The 27,500-nt window shown below is 40.4% G+C and overlaps 4 protein-coding genes, 1 long non-coding RNA gene and 1 other non-coding gene across 20 annotated transcripts in view; 4 read left to right on the top strand and 2 right to left on the bottom strand.

Moving 5' to 3' along the window:
• The window catches only part of LOC109073807 (flocculation protein FLO11), a 12,892-nt gene extending 6,958 nt beyond the window's left edge, over window positions 1–5,934 (top strand). For 4 of the 8 annotated variants that reach the window (XM_042754113.1, XM_042754114.1, XM_042754115.1 and 1 more), the window contains exons 10-21: window positions 145–207; window positions 308–343; window positions 624–671; window positions 1,052–1,108; window positions 2,366–2,455; window positions 3,325–3,408; window positions 3,484–3,561; window positions 3,672–3,755; window positions 5,002–5,085; window positions 5,162–5,270; window positions 5,350–5,452; window positions 5,592–5,934. In XM_042754113.1, the coding sequence (XP_042610047.1) occupies window positions 145–207; window positions 308–343; window positions 624–671; window positions 1,052–1,108; window positions 2,366–2,455; window positions 3,325–3,408; window positions 3,484–3,561; window positions 3,672–3,755; window positions 5,002–5,085; window positions 5,162–5,270; window positions 5,350–5,452; window positions 5,592–5,608 (853 nt within the window). In that variant the 3' untranslated portion in view covers window positions 5,609–5,934. The remainder of the gene's footprint in view (window positions 1–144; window positions 208–307; window positions 344–623; window positions 672–1,051; window positions 1,109–2,365; window positions 2,456–3,324; window positions 3,409–3,483; window positions 3,562–3,671; window positions 3,756–5,001; window positions 5,086–5,161; window positions 5,271–5,349; window positions 5,453–5,591) is intronic. The other 4 variants (XM_042754116.1, XM_042754117.1, XM_042754119.1 and 1 more) reach the window with 4 other exon arrangements.
• On the bottom strand, window positions 602–1,936 carry LOC122143599. 4 transcript variants are annotated; one of them, XR_006159252.1, is made up of 3 exons: window positions 1,655–1,936; window positions 1,009–1,163; window positions 602–708 (listed from the first exon to the last, which is right to left on the bottom strand). It is a non-coding gene; the product is annotated as an uncharacterized LOC122143599 (long non-coding RNA). The 4 variants fall into 4 exon arrangements; XR_006159254.1 differs by having other exon boundaries at window positions 604–708; window positions 996–1,163; XR_006159251.1 differs by having other exon boundaries at window positions 606–764.
• A 200-nt stretch (window positions 5,935–6,134) lies between the features above and the next one.
• On the top strand, window positions 6,135–20,056 carry LOC109073815 (SLAIN motif-containing protein 1-like). 5 transcript variants are annotated; one of them, XM_042754122.1, is made up of 9 exons: window positions 6,135–6,779; window positions 11,527–11,636; window positions 12,569–12,706; window positions 14,146–14,268; window positions 14,576–14,863; window positions 15,925–15,936; window positions 16,188–16,295; window positions 16,916–17,174; window positions 19,256–20,056. In XM_042754122.1, exons 1-9 carry the CDS (start codon window positions 6,544–6,546, stop codon window positions 19,329–19,331), a joined length of 1,350 nt encoding a protein of 449 aa, XP_042610056.1. In that variant the 5' UTR covers window positions 6,135–6,543; the 3' UTR covers window positions 19,332–20,056. The 5 variants fall into 5 exon arrangements, with proteins under 5 accessions (XP_042610056.1, XP_042610059.1, XP_042610058.1 ...); XM_042754121.1 differs by having other exon boundaries at window positions 6,140–6,779; window positions 19,253–20,056; XM_042754125.1 differs by lacking the exon at window positions 12,569–12,706 and having other exon boundaries at window positions 6,138–6,779; window positions 19,253–20,056.
• A 673-nt stretch (window positions 20,057–20,729) lies between these two features.
• On the bottom strand, window positions 20,730–20,801 carry trnae-uuc. The gene has a single exon. It is a non-coding gene; the product is annotated as a tRNA-Glu (tRNA).
• A 132-nt stretch (window positions 20,802–20,933) lies between these two features.
• LOC109077455 (WW domain-binding protein 4) lies at window positions 20,934–26,201 on the top strand. Its single transcript, XM_042754111.1, has 10 exons — window positions 20,934–21,080; window positions 21,209–21,281; window positions 21,370–21,432; window positions 22,018–22,144; window positions 22,222–22,386; window positions 22,459–22,526; window positions 23,561–23,636; window positions 24,070–24,287; window positions 24,417–24,616; window positions 25,699–26,201. Coding segments are annotated over exons 1-10 (1,194 nt in total). The 5' UTR covers window positions 20,934–21,078; the 3' UTR covers window positions 25,901–26,201.
• An 819-nt stretch (window positions 26,202–27,020) lies between these two features.
• Window positions 27,021–27,500, top strand: part of LOC109101955 (F-box/LRR-repeat protein 3-like) — a 5,461-nt gene continuing 4,981 nt past the window's right edge. Inside the window, exon 1 of the mRNA XM_042754101.1 lies at window positions 27,021–27,315. The gene's annotated coding sequence lies outside the window, so the exon portion shown is untranslated. The remainder of the gene's footprint in view (window positions 27,316–27,500) is intronic.

The raw sequence follows: 27,500 nt of genomic DNA on the forward strand, positions 1-27,500 counted from the left end.
CTGAAATTAAAAATTACTAAAAACTATATAGACATATATAGAAAAAACTACTAAAAATGACAAAAACACACAACATAAAATACAAAATTAAATAGAAGAAAAACACATATAACTCCTAAAATGTTTTGTTCATGTTTTTAACAGAATTGATAAGAGCAGCAGCAGCAACGGCGTGGCTCCATCGACTCCTCCGTCGAGGTCTGTGACGTGAGTCTGTTTAATGTGTGAACTCTGATCTCCAGTCAGAGGAAAGCTGTCTGAAAGAGTCTCTAATATTATCTGTGTGTGTTTTTATTGATGTAAACAGCGTCTCGTCGTCACCTGCTCCCGCAGCCACGTCCCCGTAAGTCCTGTTCAGTCAAAACCAGATCTGAATGAAGAGCTGTTTTAGATGATGTTCTCTTTCATCATCTGGTGTTCGAGATGCACCTGTGAGAAGTCCGTCTGTACCTGTCCTCTGCAGAAGTATCCAAGCGCTTCTGTCTGTCTGTCAGAATTGGTGCAACTGGATGCTTCTGCAGAGGTCAGCTACAGATGCTCTTCTCACAGGTGCATCTCGAACACGAGAGGTTTCAGAGAACCGGGGTTACGACAGTAACTCATTGTTTTTATTGATTCCGCAGCAGTGTGAAGAGTCCAGTGATCCAGCCGGCCGTGAAGAGCCCAAGCAGGTGAGATCCATCAGCAGACGTCATGAATCTCCTTCATCTGTAGGGTTGCGTATCATTTGAATTTTATCTGATTCTTGTTCACAGCAGAAACAACTAGACCAATATAATTTCAAATATTAAAGTGTTAAAGACAAGTACACAGTCAGTGATAAAATAGGAACAAATACATCAATTAGAAACAGCAGAAATAAATACAACTGAACCAAACTGCAAGTACAGAAACTAATTAAGTTTAAATACACTGCATAGTTTAAGCAGAATTGAAATGCATGCATCTTATCGAATACCTGCTTCTTGGAAAATTGAACCAGTTTTAAATGGAACCTGTTTTTGATACCCAACATAATCCTCTGTCTCCTGATTCTGGTGTTTGTTCTCAGGAGTGAAAGCGTGTCCGTCTCGTCGCTGCGGTCCACGTCCTCAACACCGTCGACTCAGTAAGTGACTTTACACTGACGCTCATCTGAATGTGTGCCATGATCTCTGATTCATCTGTTCATGAAACAGAACCGTCATCACAAACACCAAAAACATCCTCCTCGATGCTGCATCTGCCTGAGCACCTTTGCTAGCATAACAACAACAAGATCCCTTTAACAGGTTTTATTAACAGCTCTGAGAGTATACATAGCTCTCAAACAAAGGAATGTAAAATTAAGGGAAGCAAAAAACTTCAGGAGGGGGAACAATGCCAAAATAATAAATAAATAAAGTTTCTATTCTGGGGGTTAGATTCTTTCTAAACCTGTCAAATAAGAGAGAAAAAAAAGAACAACAAAACTATACACTCACTCCCTATCTAATCCTCAAACCAGGAGAAAAACATGTACAGTACAAAGAAAAGGCACCCACCTCCCTTCAGCTTCCAAAAGGGTAACAATCAGACAACAGACTAAAGCAATATGTGACAGGGAAATACAAAAGCAAAGCTGTAGGCTGAGTATCTTGCAGTATCTTGCTCAACACAGAGCAATAAAGCTTACCCAGGGCTTCTGGCAGCAACAGAGAGTTAGTCAACAGTTCTTCAGATTAATGAAGATAACAACCATACAGCACTCCAAAAGACTTCAACAACCTGAGCTGGGCAGGGCTGGACGAAGGACATGCTCTGGAGAGAAGTTCTCCCCTTCTGACCGTTCTGCTCAGCTTTTATACTGCTTCTCTCTCAGCTGGTAAGTAGGTGCAGCTGGAAAGGACAGTCAGCTACCTGCCAGAGTGGGAAGAGTGGGAGGAGCCAGAGAAACAGGAGACACAGAGAGAGAGAGAGAGAGAGAACAAAAACAACCATACCACAATACAGATAACACAAAAGTGATTACATCACTGGACGTAACAAAATAGGAACAAACAAATCAATTAGAAACAGCAGAAATAAATACAACTGAACCAAACTGCAAGTACAGAAACTAATTAAGTTTAAATACACTGCATAGTTTAAGCAGAATTGAAATGCATGCATCTTATCGAATACCTGCTTCTTGGAAAATTGAACCAGTTCTAAAATGGAACCTGTTTTTGATACCCAACATAATCCTCTGTCTCCTGATTCTGGTGTTTGTGTGTTGTTCAGTGAAAGCGTGTCCGTCTCGTCGCTGCGGTCCACGTCCTCAACACCGTCGACTCAGTAAGTGACTTTACACTGACGCTCATCTGAATGTGTGCCATGATCTCTGATTCATCTGTTCATGAAACAGAACCGTCATCACAAACACCAAAACATCCTCCTCGATGCTGGAAGAGACTCCAAAACCTGCAGAGAAACCCTCAGTGGACCTGAAGCTCAGGTACGAGTTCACCTGATGCAAACATTCACAGCAATAGTTCAGCCAAACATGAATGTGCTGAATACATGCTCACTCTCAGTTCATCAGAGATCAGGATGAGTTTGTTTCTTCATCAGATTTGTAGAAATGTAGCACTGCATCAGTGTCTCAGCAATGGATGCTCTGCAGTGAATGGGTGCCGTCAGAATGAGAGTCCAAACAGCTGATAAAAACATCACAATAATCCACAAGTAATCCACAGCACTCCAGTCCATCAGTGAACATCTGGAGAAGACAAAAGATGAAACACATCCAGCATTAAGACATTTTTAACTCAGATACATAGAGTCTATAATCCATAATAACACTTCCTCCAGTGAAAAAGTGTTCTGGTGTGAATCAGGAGAGAAATCTGCACAGATCAAGCAGCATTTAAACAGCTCTAAACAAATATGTGTCTGGATTTTGATGTGAGAGACAACAAATGCACTTTTTTCACTGAAAGAAATGTTATTATGGATTATAGACTCTATGTATTTTAGTTCAAAACGTCTTAATGCTGGATGTGTTTCATCTTTTGTCTTCTCCAGATGTTCACTGATGGACTGGAGTGCTGTGGATTACTTGTGGATTATTGTGATGTTTTTATCAGCTGTTTGGACTCTCATTCTGACGGCACCCATTCACTGCAGAGCATCCATTGATGAGACACTGATGCAGTGACACATTTCTACAAACCTGATGAAGAAACAAACTCATCAAATGTTCTTTTTTTCTCAATTACACATTCAAATATGGAAGCTGATCACCTGAGAGAAGATATTTTGATTAAACAGATTAAACATTTCACCCTGACTTTAACCCATGTGATCGTGTTCATTCACATGCAGTGACATCAGTTATTCTTCAACTCGCTCTCCGTCGTCTCCAACGGCTGTGACCCTGAACACACGCTACAGCTATCAGACTCCCAGGTAATGCTGTCGAATACTGCACTCTCGTTTACTGGACAACTTCAGGACACTCATTCATGATGTGTTTTCCATCAGCGCTCCGCTGGACGATCTTGCTGACACTTTATTGCCGACCCGCTCTGGAAGCATTCAGTCACAACCTGTCCGATCACAGTAAGATCGTCTGAGCACTCCCTAGCTCAGATCATACATTCTAGACATGATGATAACTCATAGTCAGATCATGTTGATGCACACGTGAACATCTGTTCTCTTTATATCAGAACACAGGTCAAGACGGTTTATACAGAGATTCCCGCTTCATCACCAACTCTGCGCTCGCCTCTGCAGACGCTGGAGTCCAGCAGGTCAGAGACTCACTCATTTAGGGCCAGTGTTGGGGAAAGTTACTCTTAAAAGTAATGCATTACAGTATTTTGTGGAAAGTAATGCATTATGTTACTTTTGCGTTACTTTTTGTCACGGGCTGGGCTTGCTTAATTCTTTTTAATAACCCAATAGACATATTTTGTCAGCTTTAAGGCTCCTTTCACACCAAAATTTAAATGAATAATCCTCAGGCTGAAGGAAGCGTCTCTGCACTTATGCCTGATTTCTGTCACCATGGCAACACCAGAGCGGTCAGTCAATACATGGAAACAAAGTAACTGCTGTTACTTATTTAAAAATGTAAACCAGATATTTCATTGTAATTTTAAAAGTAATGCATTACTATCAGTGTTGGGGGTAATGCATTACAATAACATAATTAGATTACTTTTTAAGTAACTAGTAAAGTAACACAATACAATTTAATTTAGAAGGAGTTACTTTTTGAAATAAGTAACAGCAGTTACTTTGTTTCCATGTATTGAGTGACAGCTCTGGTGCAGAGTGTTGTGTGTGAACATGATCTTGTTCTGTAGTTCTAGACTAAATATTAACACGTATTTACTCTGTTTACAAAAAAACAGATTCAGTGTTCCTCAGAATGAATGAAAACAGTCAAATGCAAACTCATTATTTTATTTATAGATTAAATATATAATAATGTTAAAAAACTAATAAAATTATGTATTTAATCCCATTTTATTAACAGATGTCTTTGCTGCTGACCTTCGATGGTTCACTTCAATCATACTAATAAGCAGAAATGACACATTTGTGTTTAATTTCTGTTACTGCTGCTGAATAGTGTTGAACTTTTCTTCTCCTGGATTAGTTTGAGCTGCGCCCTCTACTGTACAGACCAGAATTTACACTTCCTTCAGCCTGAAGCGTATTCACTTCACTTCTGGTGTGAAAGGGCTTTTACATTTGGAAAAGAAGAACTTTTTATATTAAAATCAAACATGCAAGCCCTGCCCAGATTTAAAAAGTAACTCAAAAGTGACTTGACGAGTTTTTAAAAGTAAATAGTAAGTTAGTGTTGTTGTTATTTAGTTTTGGTGAGTGTGTGGTTATTGTATTTTGTTACTTTTAAAAGTAACTTTCCCCAACACTGATTACTAGTTACTTAAAAAAGTAATCTGATTATGTAACTTGCACTACTTGTAATGTGTTCCTCCAACACTGTGTTGATGCACACGTGAACATCTGTTCTCTTTATATCAGAACACAGGTCAAGACGGTTTATACAGAGATTCCCGCTTCATCACCGACTCTGCGCTCGCCTCTGCAGACGCTGGAGTCCAGCAGGTCAGAGACTCACTCATTCATGAAGTTCAGGATTTATGATTTTATCTAGTGTACTGTAAGCGGATGTCTTGTGCAGGACGGTCAGCAGTCGGGATGTTTGTACGGTCTGTGGGAAACCCATCGCTGGATCAGAGAGGATGATTCTGGAAGATCTGAGGATCATCAGCCACACGTCTTGCTTCAGGGTACATCAGTCACGTCTGAATGTGGATCTGATGCTCAGAGCTGAAGTCTGATGTGAGGTGTGTGTGTGTGTGTGTGTAGTGCTCAGTGTGTCGCTGTGATCTCGGCGGTCTGGAGGCGGGAAAGTCTCTCTGGGTTTATCGGGAGCGAGTGAACTGCGCAAACTGCTTCAGTAAAATCAGAGGTAATGCACTTCTCCACAGGAGCATCATAACACAACATTCAAAATCAATTATGGTTTAAAATCACCTCTAACTCTCATGTAACGTGAAATAATTATACTTCATATAGACTGTCATACATGATGATTTCATTTGTTTCAGGTCAGTGGTATATTTGAGACAAACGGCCATCAATCTACATGGAGACACTGAATATTAATAAAGACAATAATTCAACACAACTGATCTTATAAATTACAGTTGATTAAAATGGCATATGGATATGAGGCATGCTTTATATTATATTCCTGAGGAAAATGTTTACAGGATTTATATGGTAATGCTTTCTTGAGGTTATTAATGGGCAAAGCTTTGATAATTCATCAGAATATATACTCAAATATGCAAATGCAATCTGTTCTTTCAATTTCATTTGAGGGTAGCTGATATTAATGTTCAACTGTAAACATGATATGCACATAATAAAACTATATTCTGATTCTGACAAGAGTTCTGTTTTAATACAATATGATAGATAGATAGATAGATGTGTGACAGTGTGTATTTGAGTGTGTGTGTGTGTGTGTGTGTGTGTGTGTGTGTGTGTGTGTTTACATTTACTTTTACATTTAGTCATAGCAGACGCTTTTATCCAAAGGGACTTACAAATGAGCTCAATGGAACCAATCAAAATCAATAAAAGAGCAATGATATACAAGTGCTATCACAAGTCTCAGCTTAACACAGCACACATAGCAAGGGGTTTTCTTTTAAATTATATAATAAATAACAAGAAAACAGAATAGAGAAGAATAGAGCATTTTGGAGAATAGAGAATTTTTTTTATAAAAAAAACAAGCAGTTAGTAAATGAATAGAGTGCAGGTCTAATGTTTGAGTGTGTGTGTGTGTGTGTTTGTGTATGTCTGTGTTTTGAGTGTTTGTGTGTCAGTGTTTGTGTGTGTGTGTTGGGTGGAGAGAGTGTGTGACAGTCTCGTCTCTCATTGGCTGAGCGTCTCTGTGCAGTGTAGCGCTGCTCCTCGGTAATCTCCGGCGGGTGTGTGTGTGTGTGTGTGTGTGTGTGTGTCGGTGTGCGGCTAGTGCTGGAGCGGCGGATGATGGCGGATGCTCGCGCTGAGCTGCAGGTGCAGAAGCTGCAGGAGCTCGTGAGGAGACTGGAGCGTCAGAACGAGCAGCTGCGGAGCTCCCGCTGCATCCCGCCGGATCCGTTCCCGTATTTCCAGCCGCATTCCGCCGCCGAGGATGAGGATGAAGAGGAGCCGCGCGCGCTCCTGGACGAGCTGCCGCTGCTGGACCTGCAGAGCGCGCGCGGAGACTCAGACGAGACCTGGTGAGAATCCATTGTGTACTTATGAGTCCGGATCAGTCCACATTCTGCTGTGTGATTCAGTGCTGAAACCAGCTTTCCATCCAAAGTTACGAATTAAACATATGCGCAGAACTGAAACATCGCATTTAACATTTAGCTACGAATAAAGCATCGTTTCCATCCAGTGCGCTGAAGAGAACAAAAATTGTACAAGGTACTGTATAATAATTTTGTGTATACAATAAATGACGAGCTTCCGAGATCATGTTATCTTATTCTCAGAGCCTGCTGTCCGGGAACGCAGTTCTTTTGGGAGTTAATTATAACGAAGCACTTTGACGAGACTGCTCGAGGATTTTAGAATGACAAAACTAGCATCTGAGATGCTGAGCAATGAGACCACTCTGTCTTTAGTCCAGTTCAGTGCTGTCCCATCGCAAAGACACGATTCGATAAAAGTGTTTCCATCGTAGTTTTCTTACTGGAGAAGAAATGTATCCTACTTAGATGAGCGCATAAGTATTTTTAGAATGTGTGCACATCTTGGTGTTTACATCCAGCGGTTTTTTTTTGTTTGTTTTTTTGCGATATCCAAAATGCACAGGAGCCCCTTAAGGGTCATTGTGGTGGAAAAAAATCAGAGTGAGTGAAAAAAATTTGGGGTGGGAGGAAAAAATATATATATTTTTTTTTGGCGTTCTCTCGCAAAACTTTTGCGTTCCCTCGAGAAAATTTGCGTTCTCTCGCAAAACTTTTGCGTTCTCTCGCAAAGATATTTGCGTTCCCTCGCAAAACTATTTGCGTTCTCTCGCAAAATTATTTGCGTTCCCTCGCAAAACATTTGCGTTCTCTCGCAGAATTATTTGCGTTCTCTCGCAAAACTTTTGCGTTCCCTCGCAAAACGTTTGCGTTCTCTCGCAAAACCAGGTGAGTTCGGACAAAACACTTCCTGTTTACTTTACAGCTTGTAGTGGTTCATACAGCTCCATATTTGCACAATGGAGCCGTTCATAGAGTTTTTGTTTTTGAACTTGGAGAAATAGTCAGTGCATGCTTATTACGGCACGGTTTTGGGACATACTAAAACGCTTAATGTAAAACACTGTGTGAGAGCCATGGGAACGGAGCGAGGCCGGTGGAGCACCTGCGCCATTCACCGGTAACGAGTCCCGCGAAGGAGGGACTGATGACAGTGTTGGACGATAGAGGACCAAGTTCGGACTTTATTTTGTGTTTTGGTTCTGTTTGTGTGCGACAGTCGTCCACGAGTAGGGGCTGTCGCGGTCTTTTAGGTATATTTTATTATTAAAGTTTTGTTTGAATGTTCGCCGGTTTCCCGCCTCATTCTTCCCGTGACTATAACGTTTGTTACACACTGGATGACTAAATTCAGTACACGGATTACACACCATATTATTAAAGTAGACAGACAAGCAGAATAGCCCAGAATATGAACGTAACCTGGTAAACTGCACTTTAAGCGTAGGCTATCCCTCATAGAAAGAAAGAGTTTTATTTTAAACTTGGACTCAAGTTCAAATAGGCTACAGTCAGCTTTTGCCTATAGTTTAAGACATGGTTTTGGGACATTCTAAAACACTTAATGTGGATGTAGCTACTATAACAGTGGCATTGGAGGCCCAATTCGGTAAGGCCTAATAAATACTATTAATGCTAATAAAAATTGTAATATTAATAACCTTCAGTAAATAAAGCTATCAGTAAAGCAAATAGCCATAATACAACCGTTTCTCCCACATTTAAAACCGTCAGGATATAGAAAGGATCCTTAAGGGAAGCTGGACAAAGACAGTATAGGCTATATAGGCTAAAAACCAAAATATGGTAAACAGTTTATTAATAAAATATAGCCTATTATGCACAGGAAAGCAGACAAGCCCAGAATAGCTAGAAACAAGCCAAAACCTAATGTAAAGCGAAAACTGGGCTCACGTACAGCTCTCTTTCATCACAAATCCAAATGTTTCCATATTCGCAATGTATTTGAAGAAAAATCATAATGAACAAAAATGTGCCGCACTGGAGTGGGCCGGGGCTCACGATACGGCACAGACATAATACAGATTATTTTAATTGATTGTGTAACGTTATATCTGTATTGGTGATTCTTTATTTTAATAATGAACAGGCCGCACTTGCAATGAATATATGCGCATGAGGCGCTAGCGCGATCAAATCGCTGAAACAAAATACTTCGTCACTTAGGCTACAGTAGGGCATAATGCGATTTTGAATTCAGTTTGAAGATTCAATAATATAAAAGATTATTAGAAATGTTATAAAGCGAACACTGTTACGTTCTCATTTCGCTCTGGAACCTATACGAGAATGCAATTTTCCCTGAATATCCAGAATATTGCATATGTGAAATTGATTTTATATAGGCCTAACAGTTCAACAAAAAAGGCAATATTAAGTGTACATTTTAAATTTTAAAAGAAGCCTACATTTTAAACACAATATTGTCTATATTGTATTTTACAACAAAATAATAGTTCCAAATGAGCCCCGGCCCATTCCTGTGCATAATAGGCTATATTTTATTAATAAACTGTTTACCATATTTTGGGTTTTAGCCTATATAGCCTACTGTCTTTGTCCAGCTTCCCTTAAGGATCCTTTCTATATCCTGACGGTTTTAAATGTGGGAGAAACGTTGTATTATGGCTATTTGCTTTACTGATAGCTATTAAGGTTATTAATATTACAATTTTTATTAGCATTAATAGTATTTATTAGGCCTTACCGAATTAGGGCTCCAATGTCACTGTTATAGTAGCTACATTCACATTAAGTGTTTTAGAATGTCCAAAAAACCATGTCTTAAACTATAGGCAAAGCTGACTGTAGCCTATTTGAACTTGAGTCCAAGTTTAAAATAAAACTCTTTCTTTCTATGAGGGATAGCCTACGCTTAAAGTGCAGTTTACCAGGTTACGTTCATATTCTGGGCTATTCTGCTTGTCTGTCTACTTTAATAATATGGTGTGTAATCCGTGTACTGAATTTAGTCATCCAGTGTGTAACAAACGTTATAGTCACGGGAAGAATGAGGCGGGAACCGGCGAACATTCAAAAAAAACTTTAATAATAAAAAATATACCTAAAAGACCGCGACAGCCCCTACTCGTGGACGACTGTCGCACACAAACAGGAACCAAAACACAAAATAAAGTCCGAACTTGGTCCTCTATCGTCCCAACACTGTCATCAGTCCCTCCTTCGCGGGACTCGTTACCGGTGAATGGCGCAGGTGCTCCACCGGTCTCGCTCCGTTCCCACGGCTCTCACACAGTGTTTTACATTAAGCGTTTTAGTATGTCCCAAAAACCGTGCCGTAATAAGCATGCATTGACTATTTCTCCAAGTTCAAAACAAAACTCTATGAACCGCTCCATTGTGAACTTATGGAGCTGTATAAACCACAAGCTGTAAAGTAAACAGGAAGTGTTTGTCCGAACTCAGCTGGTTTTGCGAGAGAACGCAAACGTTTTGCGAGGGAACGCAAATGTTTTGCGAGGGAACGCAAATAATTTTGCGAGAGAACGCAAATGTTTTGCGAGGGAATGCAAATAATTTTGCGAGAGAACGCAAAAGTTTTGCGAGGGAACGCAAAAGTTTTGCGAGGGAACGCAAAAGTTTTGCGAGGGAACGCAAAGTTTCTCGAGGGAACGCAAAAGTTTTGCGAGAGAACGCAAAAAAATTAAAAATATATTTTTTCCTCCCACCCCAAATTTTTTCACTCACTCTGATTTTTTTCCACCACAATGAACCTTAAGGGGCTCCGTTTAGTTTTTACATCCAGCGTTTTTTTTTTTTTGCGATATACAGTTGTCTCTCTCTCTCAGTCACTCACTCACACTCACTGCCCTAGATAGTCAACAACATGAGGAGCAGTGAATATGACAGGTGAACCAGATTCAGAGCCCACTTCACTTTAACACACACACACACACACACACACACACACACACACACGAGGATGTGTGTCTGTCAGGACTAGAGTTATTATCCAGTCACTTCTGTCTGAAATCATGGGTAGATCATTATGAGCTTCTTCGTCTGCTGTGTACTACACTCTTTAGTGCATGTCTGCAGTCACTGTGAGTTTGCTGAGATCAGTATACTGTATGTTGATGTGTGTGTTCTGTTTCTCACTATCTTTCTAAAACTCTAAATATGATGACAAAATGTGAAGATTTTATTAAGATTAATTCATGTTATAAGTTTTAGAAGAATAATTAATTTGAATATTCTTTTTTTATGTGTATATTTTGTTTGTATGTGTGTGTGTAATTTTTATGAATGGAACTGATCTTAACACACAACAGCAGATGCACTAGTCAGATGAAATGCACGAAGCAGTGCACTTTATTTGGCACAAACAGAACGGAATAATTAACGGTTGTGTTTGGATGGGAGCAGTGTATTCAGAGCCTGTGAATCACATCCAGCTCCAGATCATCAGGGTTTGCTGATGGTCCATCAACAGAAGAGCTCGTCTTTACACTCGAGAAGCGATCAGTCTCTGTTTTGTATTCAGAATAAAGCCCTGTGAGGTGAAAACAGGAGCTAAACTGAGACATCAAGTGATTAGGAAGCCGATTAAGTGTCCGTCTTGTTTATGATGCGTCATGGGTCAGTCATGAAGGCCAAATCTTGTGACTGAAGATTAGTGTCTTCTGAAAGGATTCCTTGCTGTCTGAGGAGTGTTTGTGAGCTGATTCTCGCTCTGCTCTCTCTTCAGGCTCTACGTGTCTCCCAGGTCTCATCTGAGGTCCGGCACCGGTCTGGACGCTCTGCAGTGGACTCGACATGTTCTGGATCAGCTGGACACTGGCCAAAGACTGGAGTCTGGTACGTCAAACCAGACCAGAACTGTCTGAAAACATCAGATATTCCATCTCTAAAGGGACTTTCATCATCAGTCCCTCTTATCCATCAGCCATCTTCATAATGAGACAAACTTCCAACATACAGTACATAATAAGATTATGCTTGTGGATCACGTGACTTTAAAGGGTCAGTTGATCTAAAAGAGCAGATATTTCATCATTCGCTCAGCCTCATATCGCTCCAAAACCCCTAAGACTTCTGTTCCTGTTTAGAACACAAATGAAGATATTTATAATATTGTTTTGTGCATTGAAAGTTCATGCAACCAAATCACTTTTTATCATAACACATCCCAAATTGCTTTACAAAACAGCCAAACATGACCAGATAAAACTAGACTAAAATAAAACCCGAGTCATGAGAAAAAAAAGAGTCATGAGTCATGAAAGTGAGTTTTAAGCTTTAAGATGCATTGTAAATTCCATTTTTATGACTGGATTCTGCGATTCCCTTCATAACCTGAGGCTGAGTAAATGATGACAGAACGATGATTTTTTTTTTAGTGTACTGTCCCTTTAAATACACCTGCTACACACTGTAAATTTTTATTTTAATATTATTGGTAATAGACTGCAAAAATGCTACAGTAACAACCTATTAATTGGTTTACAGTAATTTCCTTTAATGTATTCAGTGAAAAACTGTGATAAATGTAACAGGACATTTGTTTTTATTTTACATATAGTCGTTAGGTTGTCATCTTTGTTAACATATTTGTTGCTAGGGTTGGTGCTCGGTTCTATATTTGGCCTGTAGGAGTGCTGCGTTGTAGTACCCATGTCATTATGCACATTTGTGTCCTCATATACCATATATACCAGTACACACACACACACACACTCAGCAGCAGCAGCGGTCGGTGCAGTGATGTTGTTCATCTCTGTCTCCTTCAGTCAGTAGATGGAGGTCAGGCTTCTCCTCTCCTGCTCTTCCTCGTGCTCGTGTAGTTGGAGTTTCTCCTCTCTGCACCTCCTCTCCCTCCTCAAAACCCTGTGCTCCCCTTCCCAGCAGCACCTCCTGTGAGAGAGCAGGTAACACACACACTCACACACTCACACACACACACAGACATCGATCACACACACACACACACTCACACACTCACACACACACACAACACTCACTCACACTCACACACACACACTCACACTCACACTCACACTCACACACACTCACACTCACACTCACACACACACACTCTCACACACACACATATACACACACACACACACACACACACACACACACTCACACACACACACAAACACACACACACACACACACTCACACTCACTCACTCTCACACACACACACATACACACACACACACACTAATTTACACACTAATTTAATGGTTATGATAATGGTGGTGTGCTCTGATTGGCCATCTATCCAGTGCGTTGTGATTGGCCGAATACCTCAAGTGTGTGTTGGAAATGTTATGCCCCTGACCACACCGTTATGTGTGTCCAGGAGCGTCGAGACAAAACCAATATAACCCATTACAAACGAGGCATTTGTAGCATGCAGTGGGGACATAATTACTGATTATAATGACTTATACTGTGTTTTTACGCATTGCGTTGCGTATCGCGCTGTGTAAACATAAAACCATGTCTGCATTTGTGATCGGAGAAACAACAAACAACAAGCGCTACTCTACACTGCTCAAAACTCACGTTTGAATCATCAGTGACAAATTCTTTAAATATGAAAACGTACTTACAGGCTGTGAGTCAGGAGCGCCAGACTGTCCTTGCAAAGTTTGAACTGCCTCACTTTATAGAAACAGACACCAGCATTGTAGGCTACTCTCACAGGAAACAGTCCTCGTCCTCCATAAAATGTGCTGAATATTTGTGTTGAACTGTTCTGGAACAGTGTTGAAATATAACTTAACCACTGATTTCTAGTTGTGTCCTCTTCTGGAAGACCAAACAATGTAGTTGCACTTTCACATGAAACACACAGCGTCTCCACGACAACAACACTACAGCGAGAATAAAAGTTACTCCTTCTTTCTTTGTGTGAACATTTGGGCGGTGTTATGCAAATCTTCCCACACAGTGATGTAGAGATGTGGGGCGTGTTTTAGGAGGGCGTGGGTGAGTCTTAACTTTTATAAAGAATATCAGACTTTAGTCTTTGCAACTTTACAGATATAAAATATAAATATAAACTATATGTGTCTCAAAATCTCCAGTGACTGGATTGATTCATACTCTGAAGCTATAAACTCTCAGTCTGTGTCCATCAGACTCTGTGTGATTAATATGAGATCTGAGACCTGCTCTGATTCTCCACAGCTAAGCGTTGTCTGGTCCAGACTGTCAATCAAGTTGATTTAGCCTTGAGTCATTGATGTTCTGTGAGTCTCCTCAATCTGACAGAACTCAGAATTCACTCGGCCAATCACGGTAAGCCCTGCTGACATCACATGATCACGTCTTGTGTTTGTGATGTTCGTCAGGTCGCAGTGTGTTCGCTCAGCCGTCGGTGATGGACAGCGATGTGAGCGTCGCCGCTGTTTCTCTCGGTCATAAGCTGCAGGACCTCACAGATGTCCAGGTGATGGCCCGACTGCAGGAGGAGAGTGAGTCTCAGATCCCTCGCAAAACACGCCACACTGCAGAAACACTGAACATTTAACACATTTGTTTATATGAATAATATAATAATAATAAATTATGATTGAAAATGTTACCTTAGTGAAAAATAAATATACTTAAATGTATTTGAAATAATAGAAGGTTGGAAAAATGTGCAAAAGATCCTAAAATCTTAATTCAAAACATAATTTCTTATGATGCATGATGATGCATAAATCTTGATTTTGAAAAACTGACTCTTATGACTGGTTTTGTGGTCCATAATAAATGTGAGGGGTGTGTCTCCGTCAGGTTTGCGTCAGGACTACGCCTCCACCTCTTGCTCTGTGAACCGCCGCAGCGCCAGCTTCTCCTTCCAGTTCGGCCAGCGCAGTGATTCACACCTGGACGAGGAGGAGGAGGAGGATGAAGACTACGGTCAGTTACCGCCGCCGCAGCCACGTCTGAGTCGAGCCGGACCACTGCAGCGCAGCCTGCCGCATTCACACACCTTCAGCAGCATCAGGGACTGGACGCAGACGCAGACGCAGACGCCTGAGCACTGCAGAGACACGCAGCCCGGCCTCAGGAACAGCTCAGGTCAGATCATGTGTGATTAGACTGATCTACTGAGTTCAGGACAGACTGTGCTTCAGTGTGAAGGAAATGATGAAACTACAAAACGATTGCGGCTCAGTGTGCACTAATGATCATTTTCAGCTGTGCGTTCTTATGCTGCACACTACTGCACAGACGTTTGGGGTCAGTAAGATTTTTTTAAAGAAACTGATACTTTTATCCATCAAGGATGCATTAATTTGATCAAAAGTGTCAGTAAAGATATTTATAATGTTGCCAAAGATTTCTATTTCAAATAAATGCTGTTCTTTTGATCTTTCTGTTCATCTGTGAATCCTGAAAAATGAAATGTATCAGTTTCCACAAAAATACTGAACTGTTTTACAATATATAATATACATTATATGTTTCTTGAGCAGCAAATCATCATATTAGAATGATTTCTGAAGATCATGTGACACTGAAGACTGGAGTAATGATGCTGAAAATACAGCTGCGCATCACAGAAATAAATTAGATATTAACAGCCCTTACAGAAAAACCACATGAACTTCAGCATCACAGAAATAAATTAGATATTAACAGCCCTTACAGAAAAACCACATGAACTTACATTTTTCATCACATGGGTTTCATACATTTACACCATGAAATTGTTCCAGAAACACATGTTTCGTGTGCTTTCACATGTGATTTTAACATGATTTTCACATGTGAAGTTCATGGTTTTTCTGTAAGATAGATAATGACATAGAAAACAGATATTTTACATTGTAGTAACATTTCAAAAAAATTGCTGTATTTTTGATCAAATAAATGTGAACAGAAGAGTTATTTTCTTTAAATTCACCAACCCCAAACTTTTGTAAGTTAGTGTAAGTCAATGGGAGATTAATGGTGTGATATTAATAATCTTATTCTTTGTGAATGTGAATCTGAGATTGTAATGATGGTTGTTGAAGGTGTTATTGCTGTTTTTTACCTATAAACCCCAGACTGATCTGTGCGTGTGCGTGTGTGTGTGTGTGTGTGTGTGTGTGTGTGTGTGTGTGTAATCCTCCGGCATCATTTGCGGAACTCAGTTGAAAATGAGAGTAAGTTGATAAACTTTAATGTTTTATTAAGGAATATGTGATACATTAATGATGGTTTGTACTGTTATGATTTTAATGTTTTAATGAGTGAGTCTCTAAGCGTCTTTATATAACACACACACACACACACACACACAGCTGTGTCTCAATCCTCTTAAAGCACATCAGATGTAATTGGGCTGTAATCCAATGTGAACATGTTGTGTTAATGTTAGCGGCTCATGTTCATCTGTCATGCGTGCGGTCTGCAGATCAGCTGAGGAGGAGTATGCCGAACCTGCTGGTGTGTGCGGCGCTGTCGTCAGTGTCCGTGAAGAACAGCCAGAGCTTCGACTCGTCCGGTGCTCTCCAGAGCTCCAGTACGTCTCCAGCGCATCCATCTGATCACAAATCACCCGCTATACCCTCAAATATGGCACTATTTGAAGAGACAGACATTTTTAGTGGTGTCCCAAACCATAGTGGACGTTCTCAAGTGCACTCTTTTAATCCCATAATGCACCGCAAAAACGAGTGTACCACCGATGTACACATTCTGAAGGTTTTTACAGAGGGGTTTGTTCATTTAGAATTTGCCCAGTTCTATACAACATTTTGTTAAAAAAAAAAAAAAAAATTTTTATTTTTCTGGTGTTCTTTTTTTATGGAGGGATAAAAAGAGATATCCAAAATCCCCTCTGTAGAAACCTTTGAGTCTAGTATTTCAATAAAACGAAACAAGAATTTTCAAGAATGTTGTTCTAGACTTGTATGCAAAGTAGCGCATATTTAATTAGATAACACCTCATTTGAATATTTGAACATAGCATTTCAGAAAACATTTAGTAGAAAAAATGTTTGTAATTCTTAATGCAATCAATGAACTGTGTAAAGTATGGTGATGTCTGTTAGTTGTACTAGTACTGTAGTAGTGGCCTCATGTAAGGGAAGGGTGTCTGAGGACACAGAGGGTGATTTTAGATTCGGTGTTTCTCTGTAGTTCCTGCTCTGGCGCAGCTGCAGAACCGTGTCCAGAGCGTGGGGAGCTTCTCGTCCCGTCAGCCGCTCAAAGCCACAGCGTACGTCAGTCCCACCGTCAAGGGCCCGTCCCCCATGACCTCCTCCGTCAGTCTACAGAGTCTGACGGTCACCGGGGTCCCTAAAGCAGCGGCAGGGTCACGCAGCGGTCTGCCTCGGCCCTCGTCCTTCATCAGCGCCGGCTCCGGCCCTCGAGCCAAACTCAGCGCTCCGCTGCGCAGGTAAACGCTTCAAATCCTCAAAGCTGCTTTCATATTCAACCCCAGACTCATTCAGATTAAAACCTAAAATTAGAAGGTTATGAAAAATTCAGGGTGAGATCCTGAAGAATTTAGATCTGCTGACCCAAAAGCAGCGGATTGAGCGTGTAAAGCATGAAAACCGCATTAATGTGTGCTCTTAGGATGAAGCTCAGCAACTGATTACAACCACATTACACTGTCGTGTTTATTAAAGACGCTTATTCTGATCATCAAGGCTGCATTTATTTGTTTAAAAATATAGAAAAAACTGTAATATTATTAAATATTATTGCAATTTAAAAGGATGGTTTTATGTGTTAATATACTTTAAAATACAATTTATTTCTGTGATGTGCAGCTGTATTTTCAGCATCTTTACTTCAGTCTTCAGTGTCACATGATCTTCAGAAATCATTCTTATATGATGATTTATTATTAATGTTAGAAACTGATGTACTGCTTAATATTTTTTTGGAACCTGTGATAGTTTTTCCAGGATTCTTTGATGAATAAAAAGTTAAAAAGAAGAGCATTTATTCAAAATATAAATATTTTGTAACAATATACACTACTAGTCAAAAATTTGGTGTCAGTAAATTTTTCTTTCTTTCTTTCTTTAAAGAAATTAATACTTTTACTCAGGAAGGATGTGTTGAATTGATACAAAGTGATACTAAAGATTTCTATTTTGGATAAATGCTGTTCTTTTTAACTTTTTAACTTATGTATCAATCAATCCTGAACCTGTTTCCAACATCAGAAACCAACATTCCAACATTTCTGATAATAAATCATCATATTAGAATGATTTCTCATTAGAATGAAGATCATGTGACACTGAAGACTGGAGTAATGTCTTTTCTTTCAATCAGCACAGATTTTGTGTATCTTTCTGGAGATGACTGATCATTGGCCTCATTGATCTGAGCTTAAACCTTAGTTTTTTAGTGAATATTGTCAAAAGTTTCCACAAATAATGCTTTTATCACTGATAGAAAACACACTGATAATAAAAAAGATTAGAAAAAGATCAGTTTTAGTCCAGTGTGACCACATTAACTAGCATTTTCAGGAAAAAGAAAATCCTCTCCGGGTCAAAATGACCGAAACACAACAATGTGAAGAAATGGAACCTTATTGTAAAGTGTTACACCTGTAACTGTCTTATATTTGTTACAGTGTTGGGGGTAATGCATTGCAAGTAAGGTGAGTAATAAGTGATAATAATGTAATGTAATAAGATAACTTTTCCCAAGTAACTAGTAAAGTAACGTGTTACTTTGTAATTTAGAAGGAAATATCAGAGTTACTTTTTGAGATAAGTAACAGCAGTTACTTTGTTTCCATGTATTGAGTGACAGCTCTGGTGTTGCCATGGTGACAGAAATCAGGAGTAAGTGCAGAGCGTTGTGTGTGAACATGATCTTACTGTAGTTCTAGACTAAATATGAACATGTGTTTACTCAAAAACACATTCAGTGTTCCTCAAAATCAATAAAAACAGTCAAATACAAACTCAGAATATTATACTAGACTAAATATCAACATGTGTTTACTCAAAAACACATTCAGTGTTCCTCAAAATACCCCATTTTATTAACAGATGTCTTTGCTGCTGACCTTCGATGGTTCACTTCAATCATACTAATAAGCAGAAATGACACATTTGTGTTTAATTTCTGTTACTGCTGAATAGTGTTGAACTTTCTTCTCCTGGATTAGTTTGAGCTGCGCCCTCTACTGTACAGACCAGAATTTACACTTCCTTCAGCCTGAAGCGTATTCACTTCACTTTTGGTGTGAAAGGGCTTTTACATTTGGAAAAAGATGATGTGAAGGGGCTTTTACGTTTGTAAAATAAGAATTTTTGAAGGGGCTTTTACGTTTGTAAAATAAGAATTTTTTTTTTTATTAAAAAGCAACTAAGTAACGTAATTCGTTTTTTAGGGAGTAACGCAACATTGTAACGCACTACTTTTAAAAGTAACTTTCCCCAACACTGTTAGTTTCTGTATAATGCTTTATTGTGAAGAGTTATTGGTTGTTGTGGTTTGCAGTAGTTTGCTGCCGCCGCCGAAGAGCCTGGCGACGCTGAGCACGCTGAGGGATGGGAGCTGGCGCCACGGCTGTTACTGACGCTTAGAGACGGGTCCAGAGCGCCCTGCTGGCCCGGGCCGCTCGCTTTCTCACCAAGTGCTCTTGAGGAGGCTTCCAGAGCAAACACAGCTCTGTATGCAAACGCACCGAGGATCTGAGTGATCACACATGCTGCTAAACCAGGGGCCCCTCGTCCCTGCGCTGAAGCAATCCAGCTTAAACTAAACCAGTTGAAACTGTCAGAATACGCTCTTATTAAAATTAAAGCTGCTTAAAAGGTTCTTCACAGCGATGCCACAGAAGCTTTTGAGAGGTTCTTCAGATGTTCAAGGTTCTTTATTGAACCATTTAGACAAAAAAAGTTTCTTCCATGGCATCACTCTGAAGCACCTTTAATTTTGAGAGTGTATAATTCCGTTTTTATGATTTCAAAAGTTTTATTTACAGGTATGTAAGAGTTTTAATGTGAATATGTTTATATGATTAATAGTGCTTTTTAACTTATACCCTCTCAATCACTGATCTGTACGGACCAATTATTGCACCTTTTGACTTTTTGATTATAATTGTTCTTGTATTAATTTAATGCTGCACTTTCACTGTTAATGTTTATTTCTCCTTTCTGTCTGGAATCAGGATGATTTTCAGAGGCACTGTAGATCCAGCACTGTATTTATTTATTTAAAAGTTATCTTCTCATCTCTTTCCTTAATTTATTGTGTAAAATATATTTAAAAGAGCATTCTTCATGTTTGCACATTGTTTCTGTATGTATTTACTTTATTTATTGTGTAAAATATATATGTTATGTCTGTATTGTATGACTAATATTTTATGTTACGTGTTTTATGATTGTGTGCTGCTGATACTTGTTCTCATTTGATTTCAACACATTTTGTGTGTTTTTGTCATGTTTCCTAGTTTTTGTTTTCAGCTAGCTTTTAATATTTATTTTAGTTGATGTTTATTTTATTTTTTATGGTTTTAATTTTAGTTTTTAGTTTTAATGAACTAACCCATGTGCTGCTGGTTGACTGGATTAATTCAGGGTCTTAATGAGTAATGATTTCTGTCCTGATGAGGCTCTTCTGCTGATGTTTTTACTGTAGATTGTGGGTTTAGCCCACAGTGAAAACATTTCATCTTATTAAAGTGATTCTTCAGGACCTGTCCCAATAATATTTGTTTCCATTTTTTGAGCAACCTTAGTGGCCACACCCACCAGTGTCATATTGCATCAACCAAAACTATTTGATCATTTAGAAAAATAGTGTTTTTTTAATTAAGATCCGTTATATTCTAACAGTGCAAACCCTTTGAGCGCAGTACAATCAGACGTACATGGCCCACTTAACCTGAATTTACCCTAAAATGATTAACCATGAACATTAATCACTTTAAATCTGAGAAATCTTGATAAATTTGGAAAAACATATCTTCCCATACCGGGAGTCGAACCCGGGCCGCCTGGGTGAAAACCAGGAATCCTAACCGCTAGACCATATGGGAGTCCTGACGCGCTCGCGGCCTGAAGGCCTCTTATAGCTACAGTACAGGCAGCGTTACTCATGTAATCCTGAGATACTGTTTTATAGCTTTAACGTTGTTGATGATTACTGAGCAATCTTTTACCATCGTATTTCTGTCTTGTTTTAGTCGAGCATTTCCCGCTTCAAGGTTTGTCGCGCCATCAGTGACGTCATTTTAAAGTGCCGGCAGTGAGCGTGTCGATTTTCAGTAAAACATTTACGTCCATTCATGAGATTTGAGGTTTTCATCATTCAAAATGTAAGTAATCACGAGCGTTTTTAATAAGTCATTTAAAGACCTCGCGCATTCGGGTTCTAAGTTAATCCACACGCGATCACACTGTAAATATAACACCGACTCGTTGTTTGTTTGTGTTTGTGTTTAAGGACTGAGTTCTGGAAATCACAGCCGAGGAAGTTCTGTCAGTACTGCAAATGCTGGATCGCGGATAATAAACCCGTGAGTGACCCAGACACACCCGAACAGAGCTGTGTACCCAGGTGTTTCGTGAACACCTGATCTGAATGTATGTTGTGTTTTCTCGCAGAGTGTCGAGTTCCACGAGAGAGGAAAGAATCACAAAGAAAATGTCTCGGCCAAAATCGCAGAGGTACAACACGACCTGCTGTGCTCAGAATACAACACTAGAGTAGTGCACACTGCAGTCTAGCGGATGTTATGTGTCTGTTCTCTCTGGTTCTGCTGTGTATTGCTGTGCTCATTATGCACATTTATGCATGAAATGCACTGATGGCCTTCTAGATTTGGCTAAATGTGCAGCACAGAACAGCTCTGCCATCCCAGAATGCAGTGGACTAGACCTTCCTGCAAAATGCATCTCATAGTATTCAGTGTGTATTACACTGTATCCACACAGAGTTAGTGTCACATGACTTTGTTGTGTTTCATGAGTCATCCTCTCAGAAATATAATTATTTAGAATTTTTTTTTATTTTCAAAGCTCAGAAATATAATTATTTAGAATTTTTTTTTATTTCATTTCACTGTTTGGTTTGAGCTCCTGCTCATTCATTGACTGCAATTGTCAGATGCAGTGGGTGTGATCTGAAGTAAACAGCATGTTGGCCGCTGCTGCTGTCCGAGCTGCGTGTGTGTGAAGATAAGAGTGTGTGTGTGAGAGATGCTCTCTGATTGGCCGCCAGAGCTCATGTGACTCTGTCAATGTTCTTGATAGATTAAGAAGAAAAGTTTGGCGAAGGCCAAGCAGGAGAAGAAGATGTCGAAGGAGTTCGCAGCAATGGAGGAAGCGGCTCAGAAGGCATATGAGGAGGATCTGAAGAGGCTGGCGGGTCATTCGTCAGGTTTGTGTGTGTGTGTGTGAGTGTGTGTGTGAGTGTGTGAGATAACGCTGCTCCTCACGGTTCTTCTGTCTCTACAGGTGAGAGTGTGGCTCCGTCTGAAGCGCCTGCTAAAACACAGAAAAAACCCAAGAAACTTAAAGCAAGCGTCCCGTCAGAGAGCCGCAGCAGCTACCGGACAGACGTCTGGATGAGAGGAACCGGAAATGACGGCCTGGATTATTTCTACAACACCGTCACTGGAGGTGAGCTGATGATTGAGACTCACACTCGTGTCCATCTGTGCTCTTCATCACTCACTGTGTGTTTGATCTCAGAGTCTCAGTGGGAGAAACCGGACGGGTTTGTGGATGAGAGTTCGTCATCGGCAGCAGGACAAACACAGGTAATACCACCCGTCTGTGAGACTGTGAGTCTGTCTGTGAGTCTGTCTGCAAGTCTGTAAGTCTGTCTGTGAGTCTGTCTGCAAATATGTGAGTCTGCAAATCTGTAAGTCTATCTGCGAGTCTGTCTGCGAGTCTGCGAAACTGTCTGTGAGTCTGTAAGTCTATCTGCGAATCTGTCTGTGAGTCTGTAAGTCTATTTGTAAGTCTGTCTGTGAGTCTGCGAGTCTGTAAGTCTATCTGTGAGTCTGCCTGTGAGTCTGTAAGTCTATCTGTGAGTCTGTCTGTGAGTCTGCGAATCTGTCTGCAAGTCTGTCTGTGAGTCTGTAAGTCTATCTGTGAGTCTGTAAGTCTATCTGTGAGTCTGTCTGTGAGTCTGTAAGTCTATCTGCGAATCTGTCTGTGAGTCTGTAAGTCTATCTGTGAGTCTGTCTGCGAGTCTGCAAGTCTATCTGCAAGTCTGTCTGTGTGCAAGTCTATCTGTGAGTCTGTCTGTGAGTCTGCGAATCTGTCTGCAAGTCTGTCTGTGAGTGTGTTTGTTTTTATTTTATTTTGTAATTTTTTTTGTGGTTTTGTCTGTGTCTGTGAGTCTGCGAATGAGTCTTTCTGCGAGTCTGTCTGTGAGTCTGTGTGTGTATTAGTGTATGTGTATGTGTGTGTGTGTGTGTATGTTCTGTCTTTTTTTTTAGTCTGTAAGTATATCTGCGAGTCTGTCTGTGAGTCTGCGAGTCTGTCTGTGAGTCTGCGAGTCTGTCTGTGAGTCTGCGAGTCTGTCTGTTTTTAGTCTGCGAATCTATCTGTGAGTCTGTCTGTGAGTCTGTAAGTCTGTCTGTGAGTCTGTAAGTATATCTGCGAGTCTGTCTGTGAGTCTGCGAGTCTACACAGGTAATACCACCCCTGTCTGTGAGTCTGCGAGTCTGTCTGCGAGTCTGTCTGTGAGTCTATAAGTATATCTGCGAGTCTGTCTGGTCTGTCTGTGAGTCTGCGGATCTGAGGTTCATGTGTTCAGATCTAACGTCATGTTTATGTGCTGCAGGATCTGTCAGGTGGTGCGTGGATAGAGGCTGTGAGTCCTGATGGATACATGTACTACTACAACACTGAGACGGGCGGTGAGAAAACATACAAACATCTGAACACATTCAGCTTCACATCAACATAGTATGCATTAGACAATTCCAGAAGCTTTACTTTCACTGTTCCTCAGCGGAGGAATGATCTTCACAAGCCTCCAGAACATCTCACATCTTCTGAGGATCTCTCAATGGCTGCATTATATGTTTGGATCATTTACATCTCATCTTACTGAGACACATTACTGGAGATATAGAGTGACCGCTGATATTTAGATCATTTTATGTCAGTATCTGCTGAACTGTTATATGAGCCATGATGGATCAAGTATGATACAAAACATAAAAATCATTAAAAAAAAAAATAATAGTAAATGTTCAATATTCTCTTCTATTTCAAAACATTAGATTTTCCTGACTGTTATTTCATGTGTCAGGCTTTTCTGTCTAAACCTGTTTGTCTCATGAGCAGAATCCAGTTGGGAGAAACCGGATGATTTCAGTGCAGAGGAAATTGCTCCTCCTGGTGTTGATTCTCCTCGTGAGGAGGTGCAAGCAGCAGAAGATCCGTCTCCTCCTGAGCCTGAGCCTGAGTCTGTGTCTGGAGCTGAAGACACGTCCAACCCTCCTAAAGACACACCAGAACCAGACCAAACCATACAAACCAGCACCCTGAAGATCAGTTTCAGGGTGAGACACTGCCGGGCACATTTACACTCACTGTATGACATAAACACACACAGAACGATATAAACACTCGCTGTACAACATCATAAACACACACAGAACGACACGTCTGTGTGTTTTATCTCCACACAGAAGAGAAAAGAAGAGCCGCTCCAAACTTCAGCGGACAACGGAGGAGAGAGAAGCTCAGATGACGGAGGAAACGGTGAGCAGAAAGGGGAAGAGTCGGCCGTGACTGCTGCAGTGAAGCAGGTCGAGACGCCTGTGAAGAGACCCAGAAAGACCAATCCATACGGAGCCTGGGAACAAATCCAGCCCCGGGAGGATCCATAGTAAGACACACATGATCTTATGATTCATGCATAAACTCATCTGATGCTGCTCAGATCACCACAGTGTGTTTGTGACATCAGAAGAGAAACCAGATTATTGACAACAAACCTGTTGAGTTTTTCTAAAGGTATTCATGGTTATATTCAGTGTTGGGGGTAATGCATTAAAAGTAACGTGAGTTACGTAATCAGATTACTTTTTTAAGTAACTAGTAAAGTATCACAATACAATTTAATTTAGAAGGAGTTACTTTTTGAGATAAGTAACAGCAGTTACTTTGTTTCCATGTATTGAGTGACAGCTCTGGTGTTGCCATGGTGACAGAAATCAGGAGTAAGTGCAGAGCGTTGTGTGTGAACATGATCTTACTGTAGTTCTAGACTAAATATGAACATGTTTACTCGAAAACACATTCAGTGTTCCTCAAAATCAATAAAAACAGTCAAATACAAACTCAGAATATTATACAAACCTGCAATAATTAAATATGTTAAAAAACAAATAAAAATTATGTATTTTATCCCATTTTATTAATTAGTTTGAGCTGCGCCCTCTACTGTACAGACCAGAATTTACGCTTCCTTCAGCCTGAAGCGTATTCACTTCACTTTTGGTGTGAAAGGGCTTTTACATTTGGAAAAGAAGAACTTTTTATATTAAAAACAAACAAGCAAGCCCTGCCCAGATTTAAAAAGTAACTCAAAAGTAACTTCGCATTACTTTCCATAAAAAGTGACTAAGTAACGTAATTAGTTACTTTTTTTATGGATCAACGCAACATTGTAATGCATTACTTTTAAAAGGAACACTGGTAATATTAATGAATGATTATAATATGAATGAATTCAAGTCAGGGATGAAATTTAAATATCTGTTTTCTAAATGTATGTTATTGATCTGATTGTGAAAAATTCATCGGTTTCATTATTATTTTTTGACTTCAGAAATTTTAGTCAAAATGTCAAAACTGGATGTTCCAGTGAAACGGCAGACGTCTGGTTAAACCCCGCCCCCTTGTTACAATCCAGTGAAAACTCATTCAGATCCAGAGCAGTGATGATGTGTGTGTTGTGCTCCGCAGCGAGAAGGTGGATCTGCAGCTGCCGCAGGTGGAGAGCGTCGCTCAGACTCCGGCAGACGTCCCTGCGGAGCCCAGGGCCAGATTCAAGGAGCGCACCATCACGTCCCTGGGGCCCGAGAGCAGCGCCGGAGCCACGTTCAAGAAGAGGAAGACCGAGAACAACAAGTCCAGGAGCCTCCGGCAGAGAGAAACAGACGAGTAGAAGCTTCTCCACAGGATGATAAGATAGAGACCAGTCTTCAGATCTTGCTTTAGAAGTGTAGTATTTTATATATTATTGGCAGGTGACGTTTTAACTGCCTTCACCTGCTTCTTTGTGAATATTTCCAGGCATCAATTTTGTTTCCAGAGGCGAGTGTGTCGTGTGTTTTACGATATTTGTGATGACAGTGTTGTCATGAAGAATCAAAGCCATAGTTTAATTAGACACTTTCTATCTTACAGATGAATCTGGACTTTCATTGCTCATCTCAAACCACATTAAAGAAGTTTTGACAGTAAAACTGCTTCAGTTTCTTCACTGTGTTGCTGTAGTATGCTGTACTGCTGGTTTGAATGTTCTTGACGCTCTTTGAGAAGGGTTATTAGCCTCATATCAACATGATTCAGACCGGATGATGATGTTGGCGTGTCATGAACGTTTCTGTGAGCGTCTGATAGGCTCAATGCCTCGTGATAGTCGCTCTCCACACCCACATCAACAATCCACAGAACGCCTGTCACAACATTAAAAACCAAACAGATTCCATCAAAACATGTGTCCCTGCAGCACAGAAGCAGTCATCAGTGTCACAGGTATATTTGTAGCAATAGACAACAATACATTGTATGGGTCACAATTATACATTTCTCTTTTATGACAAAAATCATTAGGATATTAAGTAAAGATCATGTTCCATGAAGACATTTAGTAATTTTCCTACCGTAAATATATCAAAACTTAATTTTTGATTAGTAATATGCATTGCTAAGAACTTCATTTGGACAACTTTAAAGATGATTTTCTCAATATTTAGATTTTTTTGCTCCCTCAGATTCCAGATTTTCAAATAGTTGTATCTCAGACAAATATTGTCCTCCTAACAAACCATACATCATACAAATATTGTCCTCCTAACAAACCATACATCATCAATATGTATTTCAAAATTTTGACTCTTAAGACTGGTTTTGTGCTCCAGTGTCACGTTTGTATTTCCTAAGCAAGTGTTTAATATAAAACAGTGAGTGTAGTACGCTAGTACGCGGTTCCGAGTATACACTACACATGCAGTGTGTGAACGTGAGGGTGGTGCCCTCTGCTGGCAGCAAGCGGAACTGCACTCCCTCCGCTTTACCCAGAATGCACCGCTCACTCTAAGCACAACACATCGCCATTTTCCGCGAACGGACGCTTCTCCGCGGAATAACTGGGTCATAAGACAGACGGGAAAATTCTCGAAGCGATCGTCACTGAAGCCGTCGATCCGAGCTCGTGGATCCGCCCGCCGCCATCGCGTCGACCGAGAGCCAATGATCGTGTTCGGTTGGGCCGCTCGGATGAAGCATTGGAGCGCGGGCCCAGGCTGAGGCGACACCGATCACTAGCGAACCAACACCAGCAGCGCTACGACACAGGTACCGTTCCCGCAGAACCGACACCCACCGGCGAACTCTGCTCTGGATGCACGAGAGAAAACAAGCCGCTAAACTTACTGGAGAACCGACACCAGCAGGGGTACTATGCTCTGCTCTGGATGCACGAGAGAAAACAAGCCGCTAAACTTCGATTCCGCTTCAGTCCCGATAGAAGCAGCTGCTCT

The sequence above is a fragment of the Cyprinus carpio genome, unplaced genomic scaffold (assembly GCF_018340385.1).
Source record: "Cyprinus carpio isolate SPL01 unplaced genomic scaffold, ASM1834038v1 S000006459, whole genome shotgun sequence".
NCBI classification, from domain to species: Eukaryota; Metazoa; Chordata; class Actinopteri; order Cypriniformes; family Cyprinidae; genus Cyprinus; species Cyprinus carpio.

Bases quoted from the DNA above. Each gene is read 5' to 3' on its own strand.
- LOC109073815 (XM_042754121.1), top strand. From the start codon at position 6,544: ATGATGGCGGATGCTCGCGCTGAGCTGCAGGTGCAGAAGCTGCAGGAG. The intron at 12,707-14,145 runs GTAACACACACA...GATGTTCGTCAG, and splicing joins CACCTCCTGTGAGAGAGCAG to GTCGCAGTGTGTTCGCTCAG. The intron at 14,269-14,575 runs GTGAGTCTCAGA...TGTCTCCGTCAG, and splicing joins GGCCCGACTGCAGGAGGAGA to GTTTGCGTCAGGACTACGCC.
- LOC109077455 (XM_042754111.1), top strand. The intron at 21,282-21,369 runs GTGAGTGACCCA...GTTTTCTCGCAG, and splicing joins GGATCGCGGATAATAAACCC to AGTGTCGAGTTCCACGAGAG. The intron at 22,145-22,221 runs GTTTGTGTGTGT...CTGTCTCTACAG, and splicing joins GCTGGCGGGTCATTCGTCAG to GTGAGAGTGTGGCTCCGTCT.